At 38.9% G+C, this 27,243-nt stretch overlaps 3 protein-coding genes across 4 annotated transcripts in view; all 3 read left to right on the forward strand.

Annotated features, from left to right (window-relative positions):
- Nucleotides 1–226: 226 nt before the first annotated feature.
- Nucleotides 227–4,848, forward strand: TM4SF19 (transmembrane 4 L six family member 19). The gene is made up of 5 exons (XM_010994426.3): nucleotides 227–541; nucleotides 938–1,015; nucleotides 2,796–2,965; nucleotides 3,205–3,388; nucleotides 3,674–4,848. The coding sequence occupies exons 1-4, from the start codon at nucleotides 227–229 to the stop codon at nucleotides 3,383–3,385; spliced, it is 744 nt and encodes a 247-aa protein (XP_010992728.2). The 3' UTR covers nucleotides 3,386–3,388; nucleotides 3,674–4,848.
- Nucleotides 4,849–7,542: 2,694 nt separating this feature from the next.
- DYNLT2B (dynein light chain Tctex-type 2B) lies at nucleotides 7,543–19,996 on the forward strand. The gene is made up of 5 exons (XM_010994427.3): nucleotides 7,543–7,778; nucleotides 10,512–10,645; nucleotides 14,014–14,083; nucleotides 16,642–16,705; nucleotides 19,849–19,996. The coding sequence occupies exons 1-5, from the start codon at nucleotides 7,672–7,674 to the stop codon at nucleotides 19,894–19,896; spliced, it is 423 nt and encodes a 140-aa protein (XP_010992729.1). The 5' UTR covers nucleotides 7,543–7,671; the 3' UTR covers nucleotides 19,897–19,996.
- A 120-nt stretch (nucleotides 19,997–20,116) lies between these two features.
- Nucleotides 20,117–27,243, forward strand: part of PCYT1A (phosphate cytidylyltransferase 1A, choline) — a 39,412-nt gene continuing 32,285 nt past the window's right edge. For both annotated transcript variants that reach the window (XM_010994431.3, XM_031454123.2), the window contains exon 1: nucleotides 20,117–21,766. The gene's annotated coding sequence lies outside the window, so the exon portion shown is untranslated. The remainder of the gene's footprint in view (nucleotides 21,767–27,243) is intronic.

Genomic DNA, 27,243 nt, shown 5'->3' on the forward strand with positions numbered 1-27,243 from the left:
TTTAATATTTAGTTTTTCTGTATCAAATAGAAATAATCTGCTGGTAATAGAGGTGCAAGCAAATTATGATGGGATGAGGAGAGTGTGCATGTGTGTGTGTGTGTGTGTGCGTGTGAGTGAGTGGAGGTTGGTGGAAAATAGGGTAAATCCAATCCACTAGGGAATATTTGTAAGAGGTAGAGTTTTTAAGCGAGTTCCTTGGCTCTTCTTGATCTGACCCTGGGAAATGACAGGGTCTGTTGTCTATTTCCTCTACTCCACCCTATGCTCCAGGGGTTCCTCTACCCACAGCTCACAGTGTCCACAAAGCTACCATGACCCTCCTTCCATTGGTTCCAGGACTCTATCCTCTCCCCGCACAATGGCATGCTCACGGACCTGCTCCCGCATCCTGGGGCTGAGCCTTGGGACTACAGCCCTGTTTGCTGCTGCAGCCAACACAGTGCTCCTCTTTCCTAACTGGGATGTGACCTACCTGTTGAGGGGCCTCATTGGCAGGCATGCCATGCTGGGCTCTGGGCTCTGGGGAGGAGGCCTCATGGTAAGTGTCCGGGTTCACTGGGTGTGAACTCCCAAAGTGCCCCTCAGGGGTGGAGCAGTGAGCTCAGGGTGGGGACTGTTTTGATTCCTCATAGAAAAGTTTGAACAAGCTGATCCTGGGTCTATAGCAGCAGTCTTCTATAGAAGACTCTAGGAAGTCTGGTCAAAGGTTACTGAATTTTGGACTAGGCAGGCTGGGTATGAACATTGTCATCCACAGAGTCACATCAAGCTAGTTATCCAAAATTGTCCTGCTAGGCAAAGCCAAACCCTCTGGGAAAGATGGGATAATTAAGTCCATGTGGAGTATCCAACCACTCTATTTCAACTGCCATAGATGACAGCTAGAAATGTAAATAACCCTATCTCTTCTTAACCCTCCTCTCTTTTCTCCCAGGTCTTCACTGCAGCTACCCTCATCTCCTTGATGGGCTGGAGATATGGCTGCTTCAGTAAGAGTGGGCCCTGCCGAAGCGTAAGCACTTCTAATACCTAAAATGTCCCCACATTCTATTACTTTAGAGACAGAACGGTAAAGAGGAAATTTCAGTCTTAGGGTTTGAAGTCAGATCCTGACCATACCCTTCAGAAACTCTAAACTCTTGGGCAAGTTTTCTCAACTTCAGGTCCTTATCTATAAAAATATGAGTGAACAAGATCAAGTCAAGGGAGTACGTGCTTAATGAACTATAAACGTAAACACAGATGTGAGGTTCTTATTGTTAGTTTTAGCTTACTGAACAATATGGGTATGAGTCATGTGTCACTGATAGAAAATTTCCTAGCTCCTTTGCTTAATTTTTCTTAGAGCTGGAAGTTTCTCCAGAGATCATGTAATAACTAGATTCTAGTCTAACCTCTCCATTTTACAGATAATGAAACTGAGGCCCAGAGTAAATTTGCATTTTATTAATTATAGCAGCATCTATATATTTGAAAAAAATCTCAGTACATAAATGTATAAACTATATTGCTCATTCAGTCCCAGACACATGAAATTTGTGGCCTCCTTACAGTAACTCTGCAGCCTGCTTTGATATCTGCAGCCCACATGTTGGGAACCCCACTGATTCAGAATTGTATGTTAAAGAATTAAATAAAAACACCCACACATTTCATTCACTCTCTGTTCTCTGTCAACGTCTAGTTTTCCCCTAAGCAAGTGGTTCTTAGACTTACGTGGGTGCATCAGAGTCCCTGCAGGGTTTGTTGAAACACAGATTGCTGGGCTCCACCCCTAGATTTTCTGACTCAGTAGGTCTGGGGTGGGAAAATTCGCGTTTCTAATTAAGTCTCAAGTGATATGATATTCCTAGGACAGGGACCACATTCTGAGTACCACTGTCCTAGGCTTATCTCAGACTAATTCATCTTGAATCTTTTAACTTAGAGTTAATACTTTCTATGCTCGTTTCTGTGGCCCTTCCCAAGTTCCAAACCAGCTTGACATCAGTGGGAAATGACTCTATGATTCTGTATACTAACTATATATATATATATATATATGTATATGTTTTATTTAAATTTTAAAAATATGTGTTCTTTAGGAAGGAGAGAAAAAAATCTAGTATCCTGAGAAAGAAACCAATTTGGAAGTTAGAATCCTGCCAAGAAATAAACACATTGTTATATTTTGGGAGGGAAGTGGTGTACAGACTAGAAAAGTACAGTGACAGAACTGGAATCATTTCAGAGTTGACTGGAATTTCTCTGTCTCTCTCTCTTTCTCCCTTCCTCCCTCCCTCCCTTCCTCCCTTCCTTCCTTTCTCCTTTCCCCCATTCTGCTCTTCTTTCTTTTCATGCTTGATTTGAGAAAGAGAGAAGTCAGGGATGGCAACTTGGAATTTTGGAAAAAATACAGATTTCCCGTAAAAAGTTCAGAGGTGGGCTTGCAATAACAAATCCCACCCTTTAACGCAGAGGCTGAATGGCTGCAGTCTGTAAAAGTTATTGATGCCAATCTGCTGAGATGCTCAGAAGAGCCTGCTGAATCAGGCTGAGCCTGCTGCCGGGTCCAGGTGCCAGTGTTTCCTCCTTCTCTGCCCTTCTCTTCATCTCTTCCTGGCTCTACCCAGCCAACCCCTCATCAGCCAACCCTACCCTGGTTCTGCTTTATAGGAGGTGCTGTGGGTCGGATTATCCCCATGATGGGGGAAAGCCTGAGCACCAGAGAAGTTAGACTTGGCCAGATCGCCCCAACAGTTACTTAGCCACGATCCCATCTCAGGCTCACTGTTTCTTCTGTCCATCTGCAGATGCTTACTGTTCTGTTGTCAAGTGGCCTGGCTTTGCTTGGAGCCTTGATTTGCTTTATCACTTCTGGAGTAGCTCTGAAAGATGGTCCCTTTTGCATGTTTGATGTCTCATCCTTCAATCAGACACAGGCTTGGAAATATGGTTACCCATTCAAGGACCTGCATACCAGGTAAATGGATAGAAATTTGGATTTGCATTCTCTTCAGAGAGAGAAAGACACACCAATGGCCACACATTCTAGCATCTTGCTTCTCTGTTGCTCAGAAGATTGCAAATGCAGCAACAGTAGTCACTCTCAAAAGTCTAGTGCTACAACCTGAGCTGAGGGACAACCCAGTTTTCTACTGAGGTTGGTGGGGCTTTTCTTACTTATTCCTCAACCCCTGGTCTCCTTATTTTTGAGGATAGGAATTATCTCTATGACCATTCACTCTGGAACTCTGTCTGCCTGGAGCCTTTTAAAGCTGTTGTTTGGCACGTGTGCTTCTTCTCCGCCCTTCTGTGCATCAGCCTCCTCCAGATTCTCCTGGTGGTCATTCATTTCATCAGCAGCTTCCTGGGCCTTTTCTGCAGCCTGTGTGGGAAGTGACAGGTAATGTCCTCTCATACATGAGTGTTTTCATCATTAGCTGCCTTGAATCCTTTCTGCCAGTAGTGGGTATGAGTTATTTACAAACTTCCCTTTTAGGTAATCATGTGGTAATCATAACAATAATAATTTCCTCCATGTGTGTTGAATGATACAATGCATTTTAAGTCACACTGTAAACTGCAAGGTGATATATTAATAGAATAAATAATTAAGTCTATTATTGTTTAGGAACTTATAATCCATAAAATGTCCTCCAGTCATGATCTTGTTTCATCCTCTCAACAGCCTCATGAAATTGACCACACGTTACAGATGAAGTCAAGGCTCCCAGAGAATACTGGACTTGCTGTCTAAAAGCACTCAACTAGGTTCAGGTAAAGTCAGTACCTGAGCAGCTACCTGCTAAATTCAAGTTCACTAGTCTTTATGGACTGAACTGTGTGCCCTCCAGATTCATAGGTTGGACTCCAATCCCCAATGTGACTTTGGAGATAGGACCTTTAAGGAGCTAATTAAGGTTAAGTGGAGTCATAAGTGTGGGACCCTAATCTGGTAAGACTGGCATCCTTATAAGAAGAGGTTGAGAAAACAAGTACAGGAAAAGATGCTCAGCATCACTAATCATCAGGGAAATGCAAATCAAAACCACAGTAAGCTATCATCTTATACCTGTTAGAATGGCTATTATCAAAAAGGCAAGAAATAACAGGCAAGAATGCTGGTGAGGATGTGGAGATAATGAAACCCTTGTGCACTGTTGGTGGGAATATAAATTGGTGGAACCACTGTGGTAAACAAATGGAGGTTCCTCAAAAAATTAAAAAAGAATACCATATGATCCAGCAATTCCACTTCTGGGTATTTAGCTGAACAAAACAAAAACACTAATTCTAAAAGGTATCTGTACCCTCACATTCAGCGCAGCATTATTTTCAATAGCTAAGCTATGGAAACAACCTAAGCATCCATCAATGGATGAATGGATAAAGAAGATGTGGTATACACACAGACACACACACACACACACAACATGGATGGACCTTGAGGGTGTTATACTAGGTGAAATGAGTCAGGCAGAGAAAGAAATATCGTATGATCTCGCTTATATGTGGAATTTAAAACAACAAGACTAAGTTCATAGATACAGTGAAGACTGCTGGTTGCCAGAGGCAGGGGGTGGGGGGGTGAGAGAAATGGGTGAAGGGGGTCAAAAGGCACAAACTTCCAGTTATAAAATAGTTAATTCCTGGGGATGTAATGTACAAATGGTGACTATAGTTAATAATATTGTATTGTACATTTGAAAGTTGCTAAGAGATCTTAAAAGTCCTTATCACAAGAAAAAGATATTTTGTAACTATATATAGTGACAGATGTTATTGTGGTAATCATTTTGCAATAGATACAAATATTGAATCATTATGTTGTACACCTGAAACTAATATAATGTTATATGTCAGTTATACCTCAAAAAAAAAAAAGTAGGATGTGTTTCCAGAATAAATAAAAGCATGATTAAGTTTTAGAACATTTATTCACCTATATTAATAGACTTAAAAAGGGAAAATCCTATGATTTTCTTCATAAATGCTGAAAAGGTATTTGATAAAATTCAACATAAATTCTTGATAAAACTCTTAATAAAATGAGAAAATATGGGTACCTCCTTGTCTTAATACAACATATGTATCTCAACCCAAAAGTCAGCATCATGCTTAATGAAGGAATACTAGAAACAATTTCATTAGAGTTGCAAATAAGACAATGACACTCACCATCATTATTACCATTTAATATTGTTCTTGAGGTATTAGCCCAAGCAAGTATTCAAAAGGAAATTTATAGATATAAAATTGGAAAGGAGGTAAAGATATTGTATGCAGGCAATATGATTACACATGTAGAGAACCCAAATTAATTATATTACAAACAAGAGAATTCCATAAGTTGTATGGGTACAAAATAAATACATGGAACAAAAAAATCTTCATATACACAAACAAGCAGTTAATAGATATGGAGATTGGGAAATCCCATTTACATTAGAAATAAAGAAGAAAAAAACCTAGTTAAAATATAACGAGGTAAAATACTTACTGAGGATAACTTTACAATATTGCTGAAGGACATAAAATAAACTTGAACAAACATAACGGCTTATTATGAACTTGGACAGGAAGAGTTAAACATCATAAAATGTAAATGCCCTTAAGCTAATCTATAAATTTTTTTTCATTTTTGTTCTTATTTATTTTTTGTTTTTTCCTTCTTTTTTATTTTTAGTTTTTTCTCTTTTCTTGTTATTTTTGTTTATAAATTTAACATGATTAATAAAATCACCAATGAGATTTGGTGGAAAAGGGTATGGAATTAGATAAGCTGGTTCTAAAGCTTACATGAGAAATGAACAATCTAAGAGAGCCAGGAGGTAAGGTGGGATTTCTGAAGAAGCAGGCAGTAGGTGGGACTAACTCTGCTAGATAATAAAACCAAATATAAAGCTACAGTAATTATAACAGTGTGGTACATTAAACGGACAGACAAATTTATGAAACAGACCAGGGAGTCTAGAGATAGAACTGAATATTTGTGATTATTTACTGCATGCTAATAGAGGGGGGTGGGAGACTGAGATACCAGCTCTCTCTCTCCATGGGAGCACAGAGGAAAAGGCCATGTGAGGACGCAATCAGAAGGTAACCAACTGCAAGCCAGGGAGAGAAGCTTCAGTAGAAACCAAACTTTTTGGCACTTTGATTTTGGATTTCCTGCCTCAAGAAAATAAATTTCTGTTGTTTAAGCAACCCAGTCTGTGGGATTTTGTTATGGTAGCCTGAGCTGACTAATCCGCCATTGTTCTTTCCATTAGTGTTCAGTTCAGTTCAATAAGTGGTATATACTGAGGACCCTCGGCACTGCCGTACACTGTGAATTCAGAAATGACCAAGATATGGTCCTTGCCCTTAGACCCTGCCCTGTCCTTGAAAAGCTCATGGTCAGGTTAGGGAAACAGATCTACCGATAATTTAAATGTCATATAGTAAGGGCCATGTTAGAGGTCCACACAGGGTGTAACGAGAGCTCTGAGGAACACGGAACCTCTGAAGAGAAGCCTTCATAAAGGAAGGCTTCAGTTGTATCTGAACTGATTCTAGAAATAGCCCAGCAAAGAGGGAAGGAAGTGTTTTCCCAGCAGACACTCAGAAGCACAGAGGGGAGGCACAAGAGGGTTTTGCTGGAGAACTGTGATGCCACAGCTGCTTCAATGTGGAATCTGGAAAGCAGAGAACCTCCCTCTCTCCCACTTGGGGATCTTTGGTCAGGATAGATACTGGGGGAATTAATTTTCTTAGTTTTTGAAGCTGGCAAGCTTATGGTGAAGGTAAGTACAGTGTATATTGCAGGGCACCAAGCAAAGAGAATGGGCAGCTAGTTCTCAAAAGACCCAAATTCCCCAATGGCTTTCAGAGAGACAGTAGGAGTCAGAGTCACAGGGTGCCTGATCAGCTTCTGGACATTCTTCTGATTGGTTAGTGATGTGGTGATATGGTGAAGTTTCAGGAATCTCATTCAACTCTCTGGCTCCAGCCTAGGTCTATGTGTTTGTGATCAGCAGTTTCCACGTGGTGGGGTGCTCCTTTCTGTAAAAATAACTTAAGAAAAGAGGAGTCCTATAACTACTATTTAAATTATTACTTTTCTTGCTTGACTGCTTTTCCTTTTCTCTTGCTTTTCCATTTTTCTAATCATTAACTGCTTGAGTCTATTCTTTGGAACTCCAGCCACCTAGAAGACTAAAGCTTTTTTTTTTTTTTTTTTTTTTTTTTTTTTTTTTTTAACAAGTAAGAAGCGGGGAACACAGAGGGTCTGTCACCAAGAACTCCAGCAAAGTACAGCTCAGTTCCACCTGCCGCTCACTACCTGTGTATCCTTGGGCCTCTATGGGCCTCAGGTTCCCTGACAACTTCCTACGGTTGCAGCACGTTAATAAGAGCTGACGCCTGTTGAAGTACTTTGTAAACAAGAGACAAATCAGTCTTTACCTACTTATGGTCACTCTGGCTTGGCCAATTCCGGTCCAGGAGCGGGTGCGCAGGCGCATGGGGGCGTGGGGGGGTGGGGTGGGGTGAGAGCCCCGGAAAAGGGCGGGCCGCACGGCGCAGAGCGCGCGGCCGCGTCACATCAGGGCCTTGGGCGGCCCTGTCGCCCTGGCGACGGTTTCCCAGATCCGTGCTGCCCCCGCGGGCTAAGCCTTCTTCGCGAGGGTCCAAGAAGCTTAGGCCATGTCGGTCACGGAGTCCTTCTCGGCGGTCGATGGGTTGCCCGATTCTGAGAAGAACCCTGGGGAGTCCGAGAATACCTATATTCTGCGGCCCATTTTCCAGCAAAGGCGGGTAGCGGACGGGCTGTGGCGTGGGCGACCTGAGAAACTGCCACTTCCTGCGGGAAGAGCTCGCCTACTAACCTGGGGATAGGGAAGGAGCGCGCTAGGGGCCGGCAGGGTTGGGTGGGGTGGGGCGGGGCGGGGCGCGCTGGAGGGAAGGGGCGGGCGGGGTTAGAGACGGAGGGGCGGGGCTGGGAGGGAGAGGCGGGACATGGTTAGCGACAGAGGAACAGGGCTGGGATGGAGGAGTGGGGCGGGGTTAGAGGCAGAGGGGTGGGCTGGGGAGGGAGGGAAGGACTTGGGAGGGAAGGGCGGGGCGGGGATAGGGGAGGAGGGGCGGGCCAGGGAGGCAGCCTGGGCTGGGGGTGGAGGACAATCGAGAGGGAAGGGGCGGGGCTGGGAAAGGAGGGACTGGCCGGAAGGGGTGGGGCGAGCCGGGAGGGAGGGGCGCTGTCCTCCTTGGGCTTCCTGCTGCAGCGGGTAGCAGAGCTCGCGACCTGCAGTGGCGGTGTTACCGCGAGAGGAGTGCCTTAGACTAGCGCCTTGGGGATGGTTGACTCTAGAGATCCAGGAAGTGAACACAGAGGAATTGAGATGAATGGAATAGAGGGGCAGAAATCAAGCGGCTTGCATCAAATGCCACTCAGCCTACGTGTGGCAGAATGCGCTTACTCGTCCTCTACAGGGCACAGGCCCTGTATGTACATACAGTCTTACCCAGGCAGTGTCCAGAGGCCAGCTACCCCAATACCTTCCCAGAATTAAGGCACACAGTCTAGTGCAGAGGACAATCAGATAGGGCTGTAGGATCCATCACTAACTTCACTTTCACAAGATTTTAAGAAATTAAATTAATTAAAAAAAGATTTTTCCAAGCTCCTCCTCTGGTATTTGAAACCAGGTTCCTGAATCAAATGCTGAGCAAGTACTGGAAGCCAGGAACTTTGGTTATAATGCGATAGAAAATTTCATGTAGCAGTTTTCTAGTGGGTAGAAGGGACATAAAAAAAGATGTGTTCAGTTATCTTGGTTAAAAATTTTAAATACATAGAATACCATTCATTTGTGTTTCTCTTGTAAAACAGAACAAGATTAACAACAAATACATATTTTGTAGGAATAGTCCTTCGAGATTATTTGTAACTTGTTTGAAGAAAACTTTTAATATTTTACTGAGAGTGGAAACAGCTTAAGGGAAGAGCCAGAAATAGTACATTTGTTAACAGGAAGACCACATTTTGAACAGATCAAATCCTGGGAAATTTGTCCATGATGCTGAAGTTCACCTGTGAGAATAAGCAGGCAAGAGACCAAAGAAAATACTGTTAAAAAATAATAAGGGACCACTAGTACTACCAAATATTAAACCACATTATAAGCTCACAACTTTAAACATTCTGGTAACTTGGCACGTGATAGACAAATCAACCTATAGAATATATAGTCCAGAAAAGGAACCTAGTGTTTTAATATGTAATAAGTACAACTAAAAAGCTAGTAGTAGTGTTAGGGTGGTGAAATTTGGGGAGACTTTTTTAGTCTGTCTTCATTTATTCAGTAATTCATTTTTTCAAAAAATATTGTCTACTGTGTACTGGGTGCTGTTCTAGGAAATGGGGATGTAAAAGTGAACAAAACAGGTTAAAAAATCTCTGCCCCTGTGGAGCCTATGTTCTAGCTGGGTAGAAGGACAACAAACAAGATAAATACGTAAGTGAACCATATAGTGTATCAAATAGTGATAAGTACCAGGAGAAGGTGAGATAAAGTGATGTGGTAGGAGGGTGGTTTAGCATTTTAGAGAAGGTAGCTAGGGAAAGTGACTTTTGAATAAAAACTTGAGAGAAGCGAAGGAGTTAACTATGCATATAAAGAGAGGAATTGAACTTCAGGCTAAGGTTAACAGCAAGTGCAGAAGCACTGAGGTTTGCATTCCTGGTGTAGTCAAAGCACACAGGGAATGCCAGTGTGGCCTGAGTGGAGAGAACTAGGGGCAAAGCAGTAGAAAACAAGATAACAGAGTTTGGTAGGGTAGATCATATGAGACCTTGTAAGTCACAATTAGAATGTTGCTTTTACTCTAAAATGGGAAATATTTGAGGTATTTTCAACAGAGGAGTGTAGTGATCTAACAACATATTTTAATATCACCAGTCTAGTTGCTGTGTTGAGAACAGGATTCAGGGGCAAAGATAGACACAGAGAGACTTGTTAGGCCATTGAAATCCAGGCAAGAAGTAATGGTAGCTTGGAGCAAGGTGGTAGTAGTGGGGTGGTGAGAGTGAATTTTAGATTATTTTGAAGGTAGAACTTACAAGATTTGCTCATGAATGGGATGTGGGCAGTGAGAGAGAAGGCCAGCCAACCTGACACCAAGGTTTTTGGCTTAAGCAACTGGCAGAATGGAGTTACCATTGACTGAGATGAGGACCTAGTTTTGGGAAGAGGATGTGATCAGAAGCTCAGTGTTGGGTGTATTGCATATGAGTTGCCTACTAGACATCCAGATGGAATATGGGTTGGAATGTGTGGTCTGAAGTTCAGGGGAGAGGTCCAGGCTGGAGATAAAAATTTGGAATATGACTTGTTTTCTTTATTTGTTTTTACTACTTTTATAATAAAAAACATGAAAAAAGAAGGATTATATAGTTTTAATGACAAAAAACTGGGGGAAGTTGAGCTGTGAAGGTCAATTATGGTTTTAGAGTCACCAATTAGATGTTTCAAACTTTCATTTAGGTTCAGACCCTCTGTGGTTAAAGACTGTATCCATGCTGTACTCAAGCAAGAACTGGCAAATGCTGAATACTCTCCAGAAGAAATGCCTCAGCTCACAAAACGTTTATCAGAAAATATTAAAGATAAATTAAAAGGTAATAGTGGTGATAATTGGAAATAACTTGTTCCCTTCAAACATCCAATTTTACTCATTTGTCTCCTTTGTTTTTAAACAAAGGACATAAGCTGTGGATTCTAGCAAACACAAATTTCTCTTCAGTGTCTAGTCTTCTCAATTATTTGATAACTTTTACTCATGTAGGTTTTTGTAGATGGTGGGAAAGGGTGAAGGTGTGAAATAAAACATTGTACTGAACTACTATCCAAGAAATCTCAGTGTGCAGAAAGACCAGGAAGTACAGAGACTCTTTTCCCTCATAATTTTTGGTGGTCTTTCCTACCAATATATCAAATCCTCTACCTGCCATTCAGTACCCTTGTGGTCTGACCTCAGTCCGTCTCTCCAGCCAAATCCTTAACTACTTGCCCTACTTAACACTCCATCCTGCCGCACTCTATGTCAGCAGAGCTAATCTCGTGCTTTTCCTCCCTGTACTCTCTCTCTTATTAATAATGCTATACCATCTGAAAAGTCCTTTCTTTCTATCTACCCGTTTTAAAAGATATCTTTTAGGAGGGAAGAAATGTCTTTAGTAGTAATGCATTTTCATTGTAATAAACCTGGACAATACACATAATTTTTAAAAAACTACATAAAATTCTAATACCCATGATAGTTACTACTTAATATTTTGGTGTATTTTCTTATTTTTATTAATATGTTTTAAACTTTAGAAATAAAAAACATAGAGAAGTATAAATAAGAAATAACAAATTTATTTCCATCACCCAAACTGTTAATATATTAGTATTTTTGTTTTCAGATTTTTAATGAAAATTAACTGTTTAAAAAAAAATGCTCAGAGGTTGGGGTTTTTGAGCACAAGCCACCTGTTCTCCTTGCTTCACCCTGCAATAAAACTTTCTCCACTTAAAAGAAAATAAAAAAAGGAAAAAATGCTCATTATAAAAAAATTTTAAGTGTAGAAAAATAAATAAAATTAGAAAAATCACTCCAAATGGCAATAGCCATAAAGAATCATTAATACTGGGTAAACATCTTATCAGACCTCTTTCCTATGTATATGTACAGATAAATGCATACTTTAAAAGCCATGGTATACTATAAACTGTTTCCCATAATGTTACAGCATTCATTCGGTATTTAAATGGAGTGATTGCTCACTATTTAGTCCTTTCACCATCCTATTTCCATTGCTGAGTTCTTTTTTCTGGTTCAATTCTTACCTGATTTTGTTGTAAGTTTTTGCAGGAAGGGCTCAGAAATGGTATATTCCCTGGATTCTTTCATGTTTGAGAACCAGACATGCCTTTAAACCAGAATATATTTTGGATGGAATATAGTACTTTGAGGTAATTTTTTTCTTGGAAGATCTTATAGACACATTACTACACTGTCTTCTTGCATCGAATGTTACTGTGGAGAAAATTGAGGCTGTTCTGATATTCTCTGCATAAAGAATCCTATCCTTACCTTGAGGCTCAATAGCTTTTCCAGGATATGGCTTAGTGTTGAGCATTTTATATCTGTGGATTTTGTTTTTTCCATAGCAGGGTAATTTTCTTTTATCTCTAAATACATTTCAATTCCATTTGTTAGATTATCTTCTTTAATACACCAAATGTTGATGTGTTGAATCATCTTTTGTCTTCCATATCTATTAGCTTTTCTCTGCCTTAATTTCTTCCTTTTTCTTTGACATATACTTGTGATTACTTTAGGCCAGTAATTCAGTTTTCATGTGTATCTGTCCTGTCTCTTGCCATTTTTAATTTATTAGTTCTGCACTGATGTAAAGTGAGTATTCAGTTTGTTTCCTTGGGCTATAATCTTCCTTTTATCTTTCTGTTGTTTTATAATCTGATTGAGTTCTTATTTTATTGAATTTGTGAGCTTATGTTGTTCTGTATTGTGAATCAGTTGTGAGAAATTTCTCTTTGTTCCTTGATTTGTATTACCTCCTAGGTTGAGTTTTTTTGTCTTTTAAACAGTTCATTTCTTTTCTTGTCATTCTTTGGTTTGTTTTTGCTGTTGAACCTTTGCATATTGCCACTCAGCCTCTTTTCATTTTGCTCTGCTGTGTGGGTGATTTTTTTTTTAACTCTCCTCCTGCTGTATCTGTGGCTATTTTATTTTTCCCTCAGAATTATGTTTTAAGGGCTGTATATTTAATATTCTAGCCACATTTCTAAAGTATGGGTATGAGAAATAGAGGGAGAGGAATGGGTAGAAATAGAAGGAAGCTGAGCTGAGCTGTGTGCATTGATTTTTAAAAAATAACTTGGGCTCTGTCTTCTGAGATTTTGTTAAGTGTCCTAGATTAGGGTTCATGTCCCAGATGGGAGGGTACCTGTAGTGTTCAGATTGTTTGCCTAATTTGCTGTATAATCCTGGAGGTTTTATTCTCAGAGAGAGTTGACTCTGTTTCAACTTTGCCTATTTCATTAAAAAAAAAATTGTTTCCACTTTTCCTTGGTCAGTAAAGAAGGAAGATAAAGATGCCCACTCAGTTTTCTGTCCCCTAAATTTGGTGTTGGTGAGAATTTTCAGGATTTTGTTGTTTCAGCAGCAAAGTTTCTGGGGAAGCAACTGAGTTGTGCTAGGCCACCCCAGTATACTCCAGAATCTTATGGTTTATTTTCTATCTTATTGAACAGCTTGCAGTTTTCTAAAGATCCCATGCTCTGTATCTCTGCGTATGCTAAATCCCTTTCCATAGAATGGAGAGACGTTGTCCACCTGGTAAATTCCCACTCATCTTTCAGAACTCAGCTCACTTTATCACATCCTCCAAGAAGTCTTTTCTGACCATCCCTTCCCCATTGCCCAAAGGGAGAAGCCTCTCAGCTTTGTGCTCCTGATGTACCTTATCCATGCCACTCTTTGAATTATTAGTACATTGCATTTTCTTTTTATTTGTCATGTTTGCCTTCCCAACTACTATGAGTCTTTAAGGCAAGAAGAGTGTCTTATTTATCTCTTTATCTTGAGGGCCTAGGTCAGTACCTGACTTAGAGTAGGGGAGAAAGGAAGGAAGCTAAGACCTATTGAGAGACTACTACAGAAGATAAATGGGTAGAGACAGGAGGAAGCTTATCTCATCTAACCTCACAACACCCCTGGGAGGAAGGTAGTGATATTCCCATTTAACAGACGAGGGAGACTTAAACTGAAAAGTTAAATAATTTGTCTAAAATTACACACTTACTAAGCTTATGGTTAGAATTTGTCCTCAAGTCTCTCTGACTCCCAAGCTTATAATCATACTTAGTAAGTGCTTGTAGACTGAATGCTTATGTTCCTTTCTAAGCAAATTTGCCTTCATTAAGTAATTTTACCATATATTTGCTTAAAGATAACTTTCTTATTTTTTCTTTCCAGAAATGGGATTTGACCGATATAAAATGGTGGTGCAAGTAGTGATTGGAGAACAAAGAGGGGAAGGAGTATTGTGAGTAGTTGATTTTTCTTTCTTGTTTTTATTTTTACATGTTTCTTATTGGGTCTTCATCCTCTTGACAACTCACTAAGATTGCAAGAGTGAGAAGAAAGGACAGTATAATCAAATGCAGCTGGGAACAGAAGTGATCCTGGTCCTGAGCAGTGATGGGGGGAGCTCCACGGGGTAGCTCACTTTTCAAAGAATCTGTAGGCTAAGATGTCTTTTAGGGTTTATGTATATATACACCCAAAGAGAGTGTAGGATTATGTATATATGTTTCCTCCCTTATTCCTTGTTGCCTGGTTTTTGGTCCTACCATTCTCCTAAATTAATTTCTTTAAAATTGTCTGAGAGACAGTTTTCATAGCTCTTGTTACTGCCCTGGACTTCTGTTTTTTAAAATTCACTCTGGTTTTTTTGGTCCTGGTATCAGTTATCTAACTTGTTTCTCTTCTGTTTTTCTAACTGATTATTCTCTCCTTCACTGATTCCTCTTTCTCCCCTATGTCCCCAGCTGTGAGCTTTCTTCAAGGCTCACTTCTTATTCTTCTGCTTTTCTCTCTGCTTTTTCAATGAGCTCATTCATTCTCATGACCTCAAACTGTCATTCCCCTATTGGCAAGTTCAAAAATCTCTATTTCCTGTCTTTTCCTATGCCCAAGTGTTAGTCTTCTGTTTCCCTTTGTAAACAGTGCCTAGTCTAGTATTTTTGTAAGAAAGTACAAAAATATTTGCTGAATGAATTTTAAAAAATACCTTGTAGATACTATCACTGAGAATTTTCACTATAGAATGTTAGATTTGGAAGGGACTGCAGATTTTTGCTGGTGTCCAGTCCCCTTGTTTTATGATGACACTTAGGAAGTTGAGCATGATTTGCCCCAAATTATGGATCTGGCTGGTGTCAGGGCCACTGGACAGAGCCCAGGCTTCTGACTCCCAGTGCAGGACTCTCCACCACGGAGCCCTCTACCATCTGGTCAAAAGGCTTCAGGAGATTTCCTCACCACAGACACTAAGAAATACTTTACTGTCTTGCCACCTCAGATTCAATGTGATTAAATAAAGTTCCAAATTCTTTTCCCTTCCTTTCAAATCAGTCTGTCTTCTTCATTTCTCTGTCTCCTGCAGTATTACCAAGGTTCCATTGACTCAGGCTTAAAAACGTAGAGTCCTCTTTTATCTTACATAGCTATTACTCTCTCGTTGCATGTACTGTAACCTGGACGCTGGGGTGACTTAGCAGCCCCTTATCAGCACGTCCAGACTCTGATCTGTCTCCTCCACAATGCACATACCAGACCAATCTCCCAGAAGTACACCACACTTTCTTTTCTTAAACTCTGTAGAGTTTATTTCAAACCCTGTAAAATAAAAACTCCCCAAACTTGTCCTGACTGACTTTGTTAAATGTGATCAGGCCAGGTTCTAAAGCATGGCATACAAGGCCTCTGCCACCTCCTTTTAAAACTTCTGTCATCTAAAATTTCAAGCATATATGAAAGTGCAGGCGCTAAGGAACTCCCACGTGTCTGTCATTTAGCTTTAAAGGTTATCAACACATACCCATGTTGTTTCATTTACACCTCTGTCCATTCTCCCTGCCCAACTAGATTATTTAAAGATTTCAGTCATCACACCATTTCATCTGTAAATACAATACTCTCTATCTCTAAGATGTCAGGGCCCTTTTTAACATAATAAAATATCACATCTAAATATTGAAAATCCTTAATATTATAAAATATTCAATTAGCTTTTAAATATCCTCAATTGTCTCATATGTACATGTGCATGTATGTATATGTGTGTTTTTCTGTGTGTATATATGTATGTAATTTTTCTTTTTACAATTTTTTCAAGTCAGGATCCAGGCAAAATCCATACATTGCATTTGGTTGATACATCTCTTAAATTTCTTTTAACTTATCATTTCACTTCCTCTTTTCTCTCTCTGTCTTTCTCTTTTTTACCTTGTCATTTATTTGCTGAAGAAATTAGGTTGTTTGTCCTGTAGAATTTCATAGTATCCTGTAGAGATAATACTGGATTTAGAATTATTTAGAAGATTGAATTCTAATTCAGAGTTTATCCCTCTTTTTCCTAGAACTGTATGAAATTATCAGGCTAGATAAAATAATTTGTTGTCCTTTCCAGACCCACCTTCTCATATTTTTGTGCAGGAATTAAGCCTTGAATCATAAGTCTTAGGTATTATTTCCTCTAAAAGTCACATACAGATATCTTACCTGAAATAATCTATAACAGAGCTTCTAACCCAAACTTACCAAAAACTTCAAGGTATCAGGCAGCCAGTCAGAGTCTGAGGCTGTTAGGCCCCTGGGCTGGTCACCTCCAGCCACAAGCAGCCTTATCTGTGACTCTAGTCCCTTCTGGTTTACCTACTATACTCTGCACAAATATGATTTTCTGTGTTTTATCCTGTGAAAATATTTGGAAGCACTGATGTATAAAAATGTATCAAGGAAAACTTTTGCTTATGGTAGATATATGTAGTTCAGATCCTTGTTACATTATTCATAATTCTCTATTCTTTGACTTTTTAGCATGGCTGCTCGCTGTTTCTGGGATGCTGACACTGACAACTGCACTCATGATGTTTTCATGAATGTGAGTCTATTTGGAAACTTTTCTCCCTTTCTTAAGGGCACCTGGGCATTCCAAATCAAATCACCTAATATTTGTTAAGATGTGAGGATACTTTTGTTTTAGACGTTTGTCTGAAACTCCTTCTGAGTGAGATGATTTTACTGTTTCTTTGTGTTATTACAGCAGAAACTTAGTGTGTTGCTTATAGGCCAGGAGACTTTTATGTGTATAGATGATGTAACTCTTCGTCAGTTTGAATGTGGGAATAGCATAGTTTATTTAGTGCTACCAGATGGATAGCACTTTGCTAAGCTGCAAAGAAATTTGGGTGGCAGGGGTTCCATGAACAGAGGTAATTTTCTTTCAGTAATAAAATTATCTTAAAGCTATTTCTCAAAACTAAATAAAAATAAAGAAGAATTTTAAAAAAGAGGTTTCATTTAAACATTCGTAAGTTAGTGACATGAATGCTTTATGTGTTTTAATCATGTGTTATTTTATATTTGCTTTCAAAAATGATTCCGTCTTCTATCCAAATGCTCCCAGGCTGTGAATTAGTAAAGACAGAATTAAAGTATAGAATAGTAGAAAAGAACTAGATTGAGTGAATTAGGAGAGAGGTTCCACTTCTAGTTCTTTAACTTTCTAATTAAATGACTTTAGGTAAATCACTGAAATTTTCTTTGATTATATCAGTAACAGTAGGAAGCTGCACTAGATTTTCCCAAAGACTGACCGTGGCTGCCTAAGAATAATTTGAGGAACTTGTTTACAATACAGATGCCAGGGCCCTTCTCAATAGATTCTGATCAAATAAACCAGGGGTTGGATCCGTGAATCTGAATTTTTAAAGAAGTTCCCTATATGACTTACTGCCAGCTTTGGAAGCTGCTTGTGTAGATGATCTTAAGGCACCTTTTAGCTCTAAAATTCTATAGTCCTACTAAAGTTTTATTTAGTGCTCGACTGCCCTAGGGATCAAGGCTGAACAGTGGGAAGTACTACGTAAATCTTCATTTATCGGCTCTCTTGGGGTAGGGGCAAGCTAAGGTGGTGGTTTTCCCTGATTATTTTGGAGTTAAAAACGTGTATTTCCCTGAGTCATTATACAATACAATTCATTCATTCAACAAATAATTTTGAGCTCCTGTTATGTGCCAGCTTCTGTACTAGTCTTATATTTGATTTTGTTATAATCTGTTATTACATTTGGAAAGTAGGGATAACCCATAATTCAATTCCTTTATTGCTAGGAATAAAATGATGACTAAGACAGTCATGGTTTCTGCTGGTTGAGAGCTTATAAACCAGTGGAGGCTAGACAATACTCAGATTAACAAATATGCAATTAAAAATTTTAGTTATCAATAAAGATCAGGATCACGTTTTAGAACACAGTGTTGGTAGAGGAGGTGTCTAAAAATCATTTTTGAGAGATGGGTCTAGGTTGCTGACTTAATCTACTGTGTCTTTAGTTCAGTTTATTGAGTGTTTATTTAGGTTTCATTTTCAGAGCTTAAAGTACTTTGTTTATTTGGGAGAAAATCCCAGGAAGGACCACTACTAGATGAGGAAATGAGAGAGGGGAGAGAAGAGCATGTACTACTGAGCTGATAACTGCTGTGGATAACCAGGGCTCAATCCGGATGGAGAACTGTGGGTGGCACTGTAAGAACAATGCCAATCAGGGTGAGGAGGGTATAGCTCAGTGGTAGAGTGCCTGCTTAGCATGCACAAGGTCCTGGGTTCAATCCCTAGTATCTCCAAACAAATAAATAAACCTAATAACCTCCCTCTGCCAAAAAGAAAGAAAAAAATAAAGTTAAAAATGTCTTTAAAATAACTTAAAAAAAAAAAAAGTAGTGCCAGTCAAAGCGGGGTCCATAGACCAGTGCCAGTCCACAAACTGTTACAAGTCTTCGACAAGGTAAGTACATAAATTGGGTGTAAGGGTTTAGAAACTCTCATGGGCATTTGACAAAGTAATTTTATGTCCATTGAATCTAATAAAAAGTTTAAGCTGTATTTATATGTTTCTTTTTTTATTTCATTTTCTCAGTCATTAATTTTTATTGTATTTTATGAAAATAACAGTTCATGAGGGATTGAAAATTCAAACAAACAAAAAGTAGGTCCCTGACCACAGATAGCGCTGTTTTAGAACACAGCTCACAGTTATCCTATCAAAAAAGCCAGGGAACTGGGTTAACCAAAGAATTTTCTTTTGGTTAGTAATCAAGTACTTGAATTTATATTTTCTCCCATCACTGCCAGGCTGGAGGTGAGGTTGGTGGGTTGGGAGTTGCTGAGGCAGTTGGAATTCTTGTAATAAGTACCTAAAAAGTGTTTCAATAAGTTTCATTAGGATCTAGAAAACATTTTGAGATTCTGAGCTAAAAGATGGATAAATGAATTTTATCAGTTAAGAACAAAAAACCAGACATCATTTGTCCTTATCCAGAATTTATGACAAGGTGCTGTATTTTTATTATCTGTGATACAATAATATCCTTGGATTGGGTAATGCATTTACTCCGAGAAACTCAAAGGATTTTTATACATTATATTATTTTTTTGATAAGTCAGGGAAAATGGGAATACTTATTTCATGAATAAACATTACATAGTTCATTAGTTTGCATTTTATTTCTGCATTCAGAGACTGTAATTCTTTACCCATCCTACCTTTTTTTTTTTACCTTTTTTTTATTCAGTTATAGTCAGTTTACAATGTTATGTCAGTTTCCAGTGTAGAACACAATTTTTCAGTTATACATGAGCATTCATATATTCATTGTTGCATACTTTTTCACCGTGAGCTACCACTAGATCTTGTATATATTTCCCTGTGCTGTACAGTATAATCTTGTTTATCTATTCTATATATACCTGTCAGTATCTACAAATTTTGAACTCCCAGTCTGTCCCTTTCCACCCCCCATCCTACCCTTTTAGCAAGCAATTTTGTAGCTACCCTGAGGCAAGTAACTTTATAGGTATACTCTGAAAAATATGTTTCTTGAAAAAGAAAATTTTCATGATTAAAAATTGGCAAAGATCTAGGTGATATTAATTTCAGGTCTGTGCTGCCCTTAGTCCTTCATTAGTACTAACATTCTGGATTTGTGTGTCTGTTTCTGTTTGTTTGTTTTTGTTTTTTTTAGGACAGTTTATTCTGTGTTGTAGCGGCATTTGGCTGTTTCTACTATTAAATCTTTGAAAGCTGGAAAAAGATATGACCATGAAGAAATACGAACTTTTTTATCTTGTTAAATATTTTGACAAAATAAAGAAAAGTTGGCAGTTTGGCAACTGAGTCTGTTGAGTTTTAGGTCTTATATTTTAATGTTTTGATTTTTTAAATACTATGTTATTACATTTGGAAGGTAGAAAAAAAGTCGGGAAAATCTTTAATTCAATTGTTCAAACATAACCAACTAAATATTTTGGTATATTTTGTACCAGTGTTTTGTTTTTTTTAATTTGCAGTGTTTAAAAAAAATCACATATATACTTTTGTAACCTGATTTTTCACTTCTCATAATGTCATGTGCAGTTTTATGTCATAATTTTGTCTGCATTCTAATTTTCATAAGCATAATTTAATAGTTGTATTTATTCCTTCAGGTTATATAACATTGGTTATTTTTGCCATCTCCTTATTGAGGGACTGGTTATTTCTAATTTTTCATTATTATAAATAACACTGAGGCCAATTTATTTGTGCATAAAATTTTTCTCCTGCATTTTAAATTATTGCCTTTATCCTTTTACCCAGTGTTTTTGCTCCGTTCTTGACACCTTGACATAGTTTCCACCACTTGTTACACATGCATTCTTTTCTCCAGGCTTTGCCCAGTGTCAGGGTCTGAGAGTTTCCAAGCTGTATATGAAATTAACCTTCCTTTTAGACTCTCAAAGATTATGTTGTTACTATCCCAACTCCATCTTTGTAGTGCTGTTTCCCTTAGAGTTTCTGGTGTCTTTTCCAGCTAGCTGTCCTTATTTGGAGCACTTTAATCTATCTGCAATTTTCAAATAACTATGTGAAACTCAAAAGGGAAGGGTCACAATTTACATTTTTTTTTCTCCCTGGAGGCTTCTCAGTAGATGCTTGTTTACCCACACTTTCTTCCCAGCCACTTTCAGGTCAAGCATGTAGACAAAAATAATACATTAAAAAATTCTTTTACATACCTTTTCCATAACATTGTAATTTACTTGCTTTACATCTATAGAATCAAAAGGGACCCCTGCAAAGATTCATTCTAGCAAGGGGAAACTTCTCTTCATCAGAAATCTTGCCATGTGATTGCCTACCAGTGGCCTCCCTTGAATCTGTTCCTTCTCAGCTAACCCCCCAGTTGATTCCTTGGTGAGCCAACCTAGGTTAGAAATAATAGGAAGAGGCGTTTGGGCCAGATGCAGGTTTTCACAGAACTTGGTTGGCGGACGTGAATTCTCTTTACATCATTAAGTAGGGGAAAGTCTGTGTGAAGCAGTCGCAGACCATAGGGTAGGGTAGGGGGTGTCTTGGATGGAAGGCGTCACAGCCATCTGCGTTGTCAATGTCCTGGTACGAGTGCCTGGCACCACAACAGGCGCTGGGGATGGAGCGGGAAGGACCAAGACAGAAAAGTCAGCCTGGGAGGGACCGAGCACGGAGCTGGACAAAAGGAGAGCCATCGACCCAACGCTTCTTCACGGATTGCCGGCGAGCACGCGTGACAAGTAACATCGTATTTCATTACAAGATACGGCCGTATCTTCTCCGCATACTCGAGTTCCGCAGGGAGATGGACTTTTTACCATTTTATCTTCTGTCTCTGGCGATTTCGGCTCAGTCTCTCCGTCCCCGCGGCCTCTATGGAGGCGGAACTACTGTGTCAGGTGTCTTGGTTTTCAGGAAGAAGTCGTGGTCGGAGTGACAAGAGGGCGGGCAGTAGGCGGGACTTCCGGCTCGCGGTTCCGTCCGCTGCCTTTCCCGGGCGTCTCCCCGCAACCTCCCCAACTTCCCTTGTCCGTGACGCGGCACCCAGGAGAAACCCGACGGGACTCGGGCCGGGGAAGCGTGAGCTGCAGGTAGGCACCCGGTCTGTGCATGTCCTTGCGGCTCTGAGAGGAGAAACTGTGGGGCTGGCACCGCGGGGAAGCTAACTGAAAGAAGAGTGGGTCAGTGTCAGCAAGGGGAGTGTGAGGCAGGGGCTGCGAGACTACTGTGACCCAGGGGCATTGACAACGAGGGGACTGTGACAGAGACGTAGCTGCTTGCGAGGGGTCTGCGACCCAGGAGCAGTGAATGTGAAGGGACTCTGACCTCGGAGAACACGAGGAAGAGGCTGCGAGGGGACTATGACCGAGGAAATATGAAGCAGTGACTGCAGGAGACTGTGACCAAGGGCCAACGACTCGGAGGAGACTGACCAATGGATAATTGTAACTGTGAGGGGACTGTGACCTAAGGGAGCATGAAGCAGCGGCTTCGGGGAGACTGACCAACGAGCAGTAACTTTGAGGGGCCGACTTGAAGAACAGTGCGGTACAGTGGCTGGACAGGGTACTGTAGGGTTGTGTTTGGGTAAGGGGTGTGGTGACTGAATGGAGAAGGTCTTTAGTGGGAAGAACATTGGTCTGGGACTCACCAGACAGACCCAAGTTTAATTTTATGAGCAAACTTCTTGTGGCTGGGAGATTTACTTCATCACTGAGCTACATTATCTTCAATGTGAATGGGAAGTTTGAACGAGATTGTTTTCTAAGCTATGGGTTCCATCCTGTTGTTGGGTTGTGAAATCCATTTAGTGGATGGCACCTGAACTTAAAAAAAAAAAAAGGAATAGAATAGAAACTTTCAGTGTGTTTACATAGTAAAGATAAATATAGTTTCATGAAATGTATTTCAGTTATGTATGTATGCCGTTAAGATGTGAAGTGGATTTCTTGTATCTTAAAATGTATGAAATGAAATGTAGTAAAAAAAAAAAAAGTTGGAAAAACATTGGACCAGATTATTTCTGAGTCTTCTTTCTAGTTTAAAATGCCATGACCCTGTAATTAGGGGACTGCTTCAAAATACACAGTTGTGAAAACTGGATCTGGGGCTGGGACACAGGCTCCATCAGATTGACTTCACTGGAGAAGGTGTCCCAGATATAACTGAGGGGACTAGATATGACTGAGGACTGAAACTCAAGTTCTCAGTTGGGAGAACCAATACTTATATCTTGAAATAGGTACAGTGATATTTATAAAGGCAGTGAGGATATAGGGGTTTGTGATGGGAAAAACTGCTAAGAATAGATTACTAAGGAAGGGGGAAGCTTTGAGAAGGGTAGAAACAAGGCTCTGGAAGGGAACTGAAGATAGAGACAGAAAAGTAGAGTGGGAGTAGGAAGATATGACCTTCAGGGTCCTTTTAAATCTTGATATTCAGTGATTCTGCAACTACAGAGAATTGCTAGTAAAAAGATACTAGTTGAGAATGGAGTTTGTTGCAGTAATCAGTGGTAAATAGATAATCATTATGGGGAAGAAAGGATGATCTGGGATGGTCAACAGTGGTGACTGGAATTCCACAAGGGAGATGTATTTAGCTGTCCAACTCAATGATTTGTGCACTGGAGGCCAAGACTGGCACACTGGGAATGATACCATGCTGTAGATAATTCAAATGATATTTTAGCTGTTGGTTTTGTTTCCTACTGATTCTCATTCATGAGGGCTATTAGTGATGCAGATGAAATGAACTAAAGTGAGTTTCACTACTTCCTCCTTTCTTACAGCCTTTTGTGGAGTGTGCTGATTTTGTCACCCAATGTTTTAAAAAATATATCTAATAGAAAATATATCTAATAGAAGAAGCTTGAGGCAATTTTAACTTATCATACAGTGTATTTATCTGATTACCTAATAGTCGTCCCCACCCTCTATAATTTGTGATAGGATAAGACAGTTCAGAAAGATGCTTTTTAAAAAAAATTTTTTTATTGAGTTATAGTCCTTTTACAATGTTGTGTCAAATTCCAGTGTAGAGCATAACTTTTTTTTTTTTTAATGGAGGTATCGGGGATTGAACCCAGGACCTCCCACATGCTAAGCACATGCTCTACCACTGAGCTACACTCCTACCCCCTCAGAAAGATTCTTGAATGGGAATGAGTTGGGAATGGTTAGGGATAGCCTTTGTTTAGCTAAAAAATGGCTAGTTACACCATTTTCTAGAACATTAGATATTTATTTGGCTTATATTCTACATACCTAAAAGGAGCTACTGAAGAATTTGCTCCTAGAATGGAATATAATGCTCCAGGGTAACTAACCACAGAAGGGAAGACATTTAGGCTTGGGGACTGCAGCACTGCCTCTGGGGTCATTTGTGTTTGCTGAATGAAATGATTCTTTTTGATCTACCCTGCTTGCAAGTTCCATTTGAAAACCAGTATAAATGGCCTGATTGATAAAGAGTGAATGTAATTCTTTCCTTAGCCTGTGATTTCTCCTCCCATAAATAGGTGAAGTTTTATTTTTCTTGAGTGCCTCCTCACTGGATATATGATCCCTTAAGGAGAATGATCTAGTCAGATGAAGCCCTTAAGGAGAATGATCTAGTCATTCAGAAGTCCCAGGTTACTTTATCTGATGTTAACACTGACTCATTCTGTGACTATAGGAAGAATTACTGTTTTCTCTTGCTTTAGATTTTCTAACTATGGCATAGGTAACTGTTCTTCTGGTTTAATAGCCCTTTAATAATCTGAAATAAATACCCACTCACCAAATTCAGTATACAATCTCCTGGCTTTTGTAAGCGACCTGACCTCATTTATAATTTTCCTATGGAACTGTCTAATCTTTAGATTAGGCATCATTCCCCTTGGGAGCTGAATAGCCTCTTCAGTTGTAAATTCTGATGAGTATTAATTTATGAAATATTCATTGAAAAAGCAAGCATAATAATTTGCTCTTGTTATTAAAGATGCATAAGGACAAAATACCTACTAAAACTTGCAATTTTCTAATGCTTTTCTTTCCAAGTATTTGCATAACTCTGATCTGAAGCCAGATCTCTTGGCTTTTCTACTCATAAAGATAATTCTCCCAACTGAATCATACAGAAATAGGTCTTTCTTACACTAACGTTTGTGTTACCTTAAAATAGATTGGAAAGAATACATTTTTCTGAAAGTCACAAGTTTTAGGAAATTTTTTCAGTTAGAGAAACCCTGAAGTCAGAGTACTTCCCAGTCTTCACTGGACTATGAAAATTTCTTTTTGCTCAAGATTGTGGATGCTTCTACATCTTTTACTTATGCTATCTCTACATAAGTCACCTTAAAGACAGTATGATTAAGGAAGGAGAGAGTGAGATCAGGGCTCTAGGCTCAACCCTCCTGCTTATTTGCCCACAGGGTAACTTCTAGCACTTTCTCTTCCTAAACTTAAACCTTTCTGTTGCTAGTCCTAAACTTTTCTTTTCACAATATTCCTGTCAAATGGGTACTTGGACACGTGTTTATAGTGTGATTTGTTTTGTTAATTGTTTTTGAATGATTTGTAGCGAAATTTAAATCCTAACTCCCTTCTTCTATAATTCAGTCAGTAAATTCAGGGAATATACATTTTTACATATTCTATTTTGCAGTATATGCCCCAGTGCCATTCTAGAAGAAAAAAAATCATGAGTCTCTAATATATATTTGGCACTGTGTTAGGTTTGTTTACATACATTATCTCATTAATATAAATATTGAATTGCCTGTATTTTACTGTTTGCAAAACAGATTAGTAGATAGATGTAGAGCAGGGTTTTGTTTTGTTTTTTCATTTTGTTTTGGCCCTTTTTCTCTCTTTTCTTTTGGTAACTCTCTGGTTGAAAATTATGTTAGTTTGAAGCTTTCTATGTTTGGACTAGAATGACTGCCAGTGAACCAGGGGAACCCATGGATCTGCTAGGCTGTTGTATCACAATCACAACTATTTGCAAACCAGTTTGAAGTGAGGGCTGCTAAAAATAGTGACTTATGGTCTTTGTTCTGTATTAGGGAACAAAATGAGTGTATGGCATTTAACAGAAAACAGAGAATTACCTCAGATGTGATTGATTGTTTATTTTTTTGGTCCTAAAGCAGTGCCATGGACTGCTTTGGCAGTATGGTGAAACCTTGTGGACTCCTTTTTTGGAATAATGTTTCTATTTTCTTTAATTTTATTATTTGTTATCTATTTATTTATTTATTTTTACATTTTAAAAATTGAAGTATAGTCAGTTTACAATGTTGTGTCAATTTCTGGTGTACAGAACAATGCTTCAGTCATACATGAATGTACATATATTTGTTTTCATATTCTTTTTCACCATAAGCTACTACGAGATATCGAATATAGTTCCCTGTGCTATACAATATAAACTTGTTTATCTATTTTATATATACTATCCAGTATCTGCAAATCTCAAACTCCCAATTTAGAAATAATGTTTCTATAAGCAAAAAAACAAAACAAAACATAGAATTATAAAGGAAACAAATTAGGTTGAAATATAGTTATCAAACTTTTAAAAATATGTTAGAGCACATGTGCTTTTTATTAACATAGTAAATAATGTTTACTGTCTATTAATGGGTCTTGTGATTTTGATAATTTTAAAGTGATCATGTGTTTAAACAATATTTCAAGATACATGTAACAAGTGTAACAGTACATGAAAATACCTGTGATTTCTATTGGTGATGAAGTTTATTCTACTAAATCTGCTATTACTGTTGTTGCTTATGTTCATATTTGAAGAAATGGTGAATTTGCCAGAGGTATGTGAAAATAAAGATACTTTTTTTGGGGGGTCTAAATCCGAGACTCCCTGAATCTATCATAGACACTGCCTTAGAGTTCTAAGTTCCATAATCCACTCTACAAAGAGCAAAATCTAAACACAGGATTTATTCACTGAATTTTCTGGTACAGTAGTGGCAAAATCATTCAACTGTAAAAGCTGTTGCTAGTGTCTCTTGTGGTTTTTAGGATAATCTCTTTCCTGAAATATCCTACTCTGTGGCCGGGACCAAGTATAAGCTTTACTTTGGTCCAGGACTAACCCAGGGTCTGGCACAGAATAAGTGCCCACTCGATGTGTGCTGAGTAAGATTTCTCTCAAGAAATTAGAGGGAAGAGATCAAGTTCAAAGCTGAGGTCTTAGATGTGGCAATCTTCTGGTCTCAAATATTGAGGAATAATACTGAGCTTTGGTTTAACACTAATCTATCAGTGCAGGTCGTGTTGTGAAATTCACCTTTACATTTAGCTTCCCAAATCAGGCATTCTTTTGACTTATTCTATATGGTGTGATGATATATACAGGTTAGTTGCATAAACTGCAGTAATCCTGTATTAGAAAGTTACAGTACAGTTTCTTGAAATAATCGTATTCCTAGCACTGTCCTCCATTTTAGAACTGTTTGCTTAATCTGCATAGAATTCACTACCAAATTATTGATAAAACTGATCCTGCCTTCATCTACAATAGAGATGACAAGCTTCTTAGGTAAAGGGCCCAATGGTAACTA

The sequence above is a fragment of the Camelus dromedarius genome, chromosome 2, assembly GCF_036321535.1.
Source record: "Camelus dromedarius isolate mCamDro1 chromosome 2, mCamDro1.pat, whole genome shotgun sequence".
NCBI lineage: Eukaryota > Metazoa > Chordata > Mammalia > Artiodactyla > Camelidae > Camelus > Camelus dromedarius.

Excerpts from the sequence above, each read along its gene's own strand:
- TM4SF19 (XM_010994426.3), top strand. The coding sequence starts at position 227 with ATGACAGGGTCTGTTGTCTATTTCCTCTACTCCACCCTATGCTCCAGG. Across the intron at positions 542-937 it reads TCTGGGGAGGAGGCCTCATG|GTCTTCACTGCAGCTACCCT; the intron begins GTAAGTGTCCGG and ends CTTTTCTCCCAG. Across the intron at positions 2,966-3,204 it reads TTCAAGGACCTGCATACCAG|GAATTATCTCTATGACCATT; the intron begins GTAAATGGATAG and ends TTTTGAGGATAG.
- DYNLT2B (XM_010994427.3), top strand. The coding sequence starts at position 7,672 with ATGTCGGTCACGGAGTCCTTCTCGGCGGTCGATGGGTTGCCCGATTCT. Across the intron at positions 10,646-14,013 it reads TATTAAAGATAAATTAAAAG|AAATGGGATTTGACCGATAT; the intron begins GTAATAGTGGTG and ends TTTTCTTTCCAG. Across the intron at positions 14,084-16,641 it reads CAAAGAGGGGAAGGAGTATT|CATGGCTGCTCGCTGTTTCT; the intron begins GTGAGTAGTTGA and ends TTGACTTTTTAG.